Genomic DNA, 4,729 nt, shown 5'->3' on the forward strand with positions numbered 1-4,729 from the left:
TATTTAATCAGTTTGGAGGGGTCTGGTATTTAATCAGTTTGGAGGGGGTGGCTGAGGATCCCAATGCCTTCCCCCTGCCTTATTACGTCCAGCTTACTGGCTGCTTTCTTGTCACATGATCATGGCACAGAAGGAGGCCCTTTGGCCCATCATGTCTGTTCTGCCCCTCCTCCAATTTTGAAGCAGTTTTGTGGGTGATTAATGTAGATGGTATTCAGCCACTTGCATGTGAAGCAGTTGCCACTCAGGGAGCCTAAAAAGCCGACCTGGGCTTTTTCCTGCAGGCTTCTCGCTTCCAGGCTCCCCCTTACAAAGGCACGCAGTTCCTGATCGAGGGACCCAATGTCGAGAACAGGGAGCGGGGAATCCCCACTGAATGCCAACTCCTTACTCTGGCATATGACCCTCTTACAACATACTCCCACCCAAACCTTACTCAGTGTGACCTGGGCTACTCTTGATCCTGGGCCTGTGGTGGCTGCATTGTTGGTCACTGCCAGGCCCAGGCTGTCTGGTGTTCGGTACCTGGGGTCCTTGTTCCCCGTGGTGGCCACTCTAAATGCCTGAGAGGCAATTAATACTTTATGCCCTTCCCTAGGGCTCTCAGTGCATCTCCACAAGTGTGATCCCTGGCACCTTCTTTTCTTCCATTCCTGGGATGGGGGCATCACTGGCTAAGCCTGCATTGATCGCCCATCACAGAGAGCAGTTAAGATTCAACCATTTTGCTGTCGGTCTTGATGTGACATGTACATCAGACCAGGTGAGGATGGCATTAGTGAACCAGATGAGATTTTCCCCCACATCCCCAACAATGGGCAATTCATTCATGGTTATCATGAGACTTTTAATTGCCGGTTTTTAAAAAATTGAATTCAAATTCCACCAGCTGTTATAGCAGGATTTGAACCCTGGTCCCCAGAACATTACCTGAATAGCAATCTAGTGATAATACCACTAGGCCATCACCCTCTCCTGAAAGGTTGTGGGGAATGCAGGCCTTCATTAACCTTCATTAACTACTGTCCTTGGACAGTACAGTGTGAGAAACAGGTATCCAGGCAACTTGTTATGCATGTTACCAGTTTTGAGGAAGGGTCACCGGACTCAAAACGTTTACTCTGCTTTCTCTCCACAGGTGCTACCGGACCTGCTGAGCTTTTCCAGCAACTTCTGTTTTTGTTGCTAATTTCCAGCATTTGTAGCTCCTTTGGTTTTTTGCGTTAACTTGTGTTAACTAGATATGACACGTAAAAAAATCAGCAACAGAAACAGAAACCGCTGCCTAAACTTCAGAAGTTCTGAGGAAGGGTCAGTGGACGTGAGACGCTAATCCTGATTTTTTTCTCTTCACAGATGCTGCCAGACTTGCTGAGTTTTCCCAGCGATTTCTGTTTTTGTGTCTGATTTCTTGTACCCGCAGTTCTTTGGTTTTTTTTTTGTTAGTGCAAAGCAGCAAAGTTTCTGTGGAGAGTGAAGAGACATGACAAAAGACACCATGGTCATCCACTCGAGTCTAAAGATACCTCCAGCCACAGTGGTTCTCTGTGGTGCTGGACACAGGTCTCTCTCCCAATGTAAGGCATTCAGGACATGTAAGGATCACAGTATATTGTATCTAAGCCCAGTAATCCAGCTAACTGTGGGATCCCAGATAATGTCACCTTGTTATTTTGGCACAAGTATGAATTGGAACATGAGCCAGAAAAATTATCATAAAACTTCGGGTGAAAAGGCCAACAGCACTGCACGTGAATGAAAGTTAAACAGGCTTTGATGGTATCTGGAGCTTGCAGGATGGTTGTTTGTTCTGTATTTTTTTCAGTCCCCCCACAGATTGTGCCCATCCTTTCTATTTTCTTTTCTGGTTTAAAATATCTAACATTCCAGTGAGCCTGGTGACTTTGGAGAATCATACAATGCAGCAGGAGGTCCCAGTAAATCTGTGCTGGCTCTTTGAAAGAGTTATTCAATTAAGATAGCAGTGTTAGGTCAACAAATGAACTGCCTTCTTCCAAAATAAGAAATGGAATCGTGCAATCCCTAATTATGGTGGCATGGTGTCTCTCTGTGGTTAGCGTCGCTGCCTCACAGCACCAGGGACCAGGGTTCAATTCCAGCCTCAGGCGACTGTCTGTGAAATTTGCACGTTCTCCCCCTGTCTGCGTGGGTCCCCTCTGGGTGCTCTGGTTTCCTCCCACAGTCCAAACATCTGCAGGTTAGGGTGGATTGGCTGTGCTAAATTGCCCATAGTGTCCAGGGGTGTGCAGCCTGCGTGGATTAGCAATGGGAAATGCAAGGTTACAGGGATAGGGTAGGGGTGTGGGTCTGGGTGGGATGCTGTTTGGAGGGTCGTTCTAGACTTGGTGGGCCAAATGGCCTGCTTCCACACTGTGGGGATTGTATGATGTTTGGCCAGAATGGTTCGCTCACAGCCTGACCCCAGCACTGAGGAGCCTGATTTTTCTGGCTTCTTACCTTCGTGTACACATACTGGAGAGGCGATGGTTTGGTGATAATGCCACTGGATGAGTAATCCAGGAGGCCAGTATAATGCTCTGGGGCATGGGTCTGGGTCCCTCCATGGCAAACAATGAAATCCAAACTCATTAAAATTCCAGAAATAAGAAGATATCCTTTCGTGACCAGATTGTCATAAAAACCCAACTGGTTCACTGATGCCCTTAAGACAGGGAAGTTCTCTTTAACTGATCTGGTCTGATATATGATCCCAACCCACAGCAATGAGGACTCTAAACTGCCCTCTGTAATGGTCCTGTTAAGGGATGATTGATTCCTACGAGTGAATTTAAATAGTCTTATGGAGCCACTGTCCTTCACCGTGGAGATAGTAACGTGTTTGGTAAATCAATGGATAAACTATTAATGGCAGAACACTGAAAGTGTTTGGTCCCTTCTTGTCCCCATACCTGTAGATTTAAGTTCATCACAAATATCGACTTATAATTCTGTACAGTGAGCCTAAAGCAGGGGAAGCTTTCGTTCTGAAATGACAGCGACACTCATCCACAGAACATGGGAGACGGAATGGGAAAAGCTTTGGTCGGAATGGTGCAGAAAATGGCCTAACGCCGGGTTGAACAGATGTGTTTTAAAAAGGCTTTTAACGAGAGAGAGGGAGAGAGACACAGATAAGGCTGCATTTTGCCCAGTCCTGGAATGGTCAGCTGGGAAGCTTGGGGGCTAGACCTGGAGAATAGCTTTGGGAGTCACTTTGGGATGGCTCCCTGATGCATTCCCACCAGTTGGGAGGTTTCTGGGTGTGAGCCAGTGGGAAGATTAGCTGTCTGCTGTTCAGAGGTGGGCAGTCCATTGAATTGATTAAGGTCCTAAATTTCCCCCACTGGCAGCACCTCTGCCACATTCAGAGATGGACAGCTCAATGGGGATGGCGACCCAGTGGGAATCCAAGGGGGCGTCAGAGCCAGAGGCGGGGGCTACATCCACCAAAGCGCTGTGGGTCAGATGGAATGGTTCCCTCTTCAAGCTGAGAGACCTTTCCCCATCAAATTATTCATTTATTTTTAGTATTGTAGTTTGTAAGTATGCCCCCTTCATGGTCACCAACCTCCCTTAGCAGTGCCTGATGGGGCTCCAGAACCAGCCGTCCTCAGAAAGGGTCATCGGAGGCGAGGTTGGATGGGGTGGAATGTTGCAGCAGACAGATGGGAGGCCGCTGCCAGGAAATTCCCAGCAGAGTTTTCCTGCAGCCAGCAAGCCGGTGCACACATCCCGAACCTCGAAAGAGAGGCCCAGGCCACCGAAGAAGCAGGACACTGTCCCAGAGACCAGGACCAGCAACATGAGGGAGAGAGGCCCGGAGGATTGGAGTTGGGCTTGGGGAGGTTATGAGGGAGTCAGAGGGACAGGCTAGCGATAAACTCCACAGCTGCGGTGTGGGCTTCCTTTTCCTGTCCTGGGCTGAGATGTTTCTGTGACCAACAGCAGATGAGTTGCATTAAGCCGTGTCACCACAGCGTATTTCCTTCTCTCTGGTGCGGCACCTCAGGAGCGGTCCCTCTATCGAAGTAACGTCTCCGTGTGAGATGTCGTCGCTCTGACACCCACGTTTGCCTCTTCGCCCCCACAGGGACGCTTTCGACAGCTTGTGCCAGAAGGCGCAGACACTGAACGAGCTGGGCTACGGAGACGGAGGGGCCACACGGCCTGCCTTGCAGCTGCTAGCCAGGCACCAGCAGCTGGCCAAGACAGTGAAGGAGAAGCTGAGAGCCAGCCAGCTGGGGCTACAGGAGCACCAGGTCTTCGAGGAAACGCTGCAGAGCACATGGGCCTGGCTCAGAGAGGTTCAGGGCAGAATCACGGCCATCGACAGCACCATGGGCAGCAAGGCCACGCTGGAGAAACATCTACTTCAGATCCAGGTGAGATACAGATCAGAATGGCAGGTGTGTCGGTCAAATTCAGGTGTGGGATGGATAGGAACAGACAGCTCCAGGTGTGGGATGGATAGGAACAGACCGGTCCAGGTGTGGGATGGATGGGAACAGACAGCTCCAGGTGTGGGATGGATAGGAACAGACAGGTCCAGGTGTGGGATGGATAGGAACAAACAGCTCCAGGTGTGGGATGGATAGGAACAGACAGATCCAGGTGTGGGATAGATAGGAACAGACAGCTCCAGGTGTGGGATGGATAGGAGCAGACAGATCCAGGTGTGGGATGGATAGTAACAGACAGATCCAGGTGT

At 49.7% G+C, this 4,729-nt stretch overlaps 1 protein-coding gene across 1 annotated transcript in view; it reads left to right on the forward strand.

Moving 5' to 3' along the window:
• Positions 1–4,729, forward strand: part of LOC109933920 (nesprin-1-like) — a 197,004-nt gene that overhangs the window by 112,929 nt on the left and 79,346 nt on the right. The window contains exon 44 of the mRNA XM_048600919.1: positions 4,112–4,403. Within this exon, the coding sequence (XP_048456876.1) occupies positions 4,112–4,403 (292 nt within the window). The remainder of the gene's footprint in view (positions 1–4,111; positions 4,404–4,729) is intronic.

This window comes from Rhincodon typus, chromosome 9 (assembly GCF_021869965.1).
Source record: "Rhincodon typus isolate 14 chromosome 9, sRhiTyp1.1, whole genome shotgun sequence".
Lineage (NCBI taxonomy): Eukaryota > Metazoa > Chordata > Chondrichthyes > Orectolobiformes > Rhincodontidae > Rhincodon > Rhincodon typus.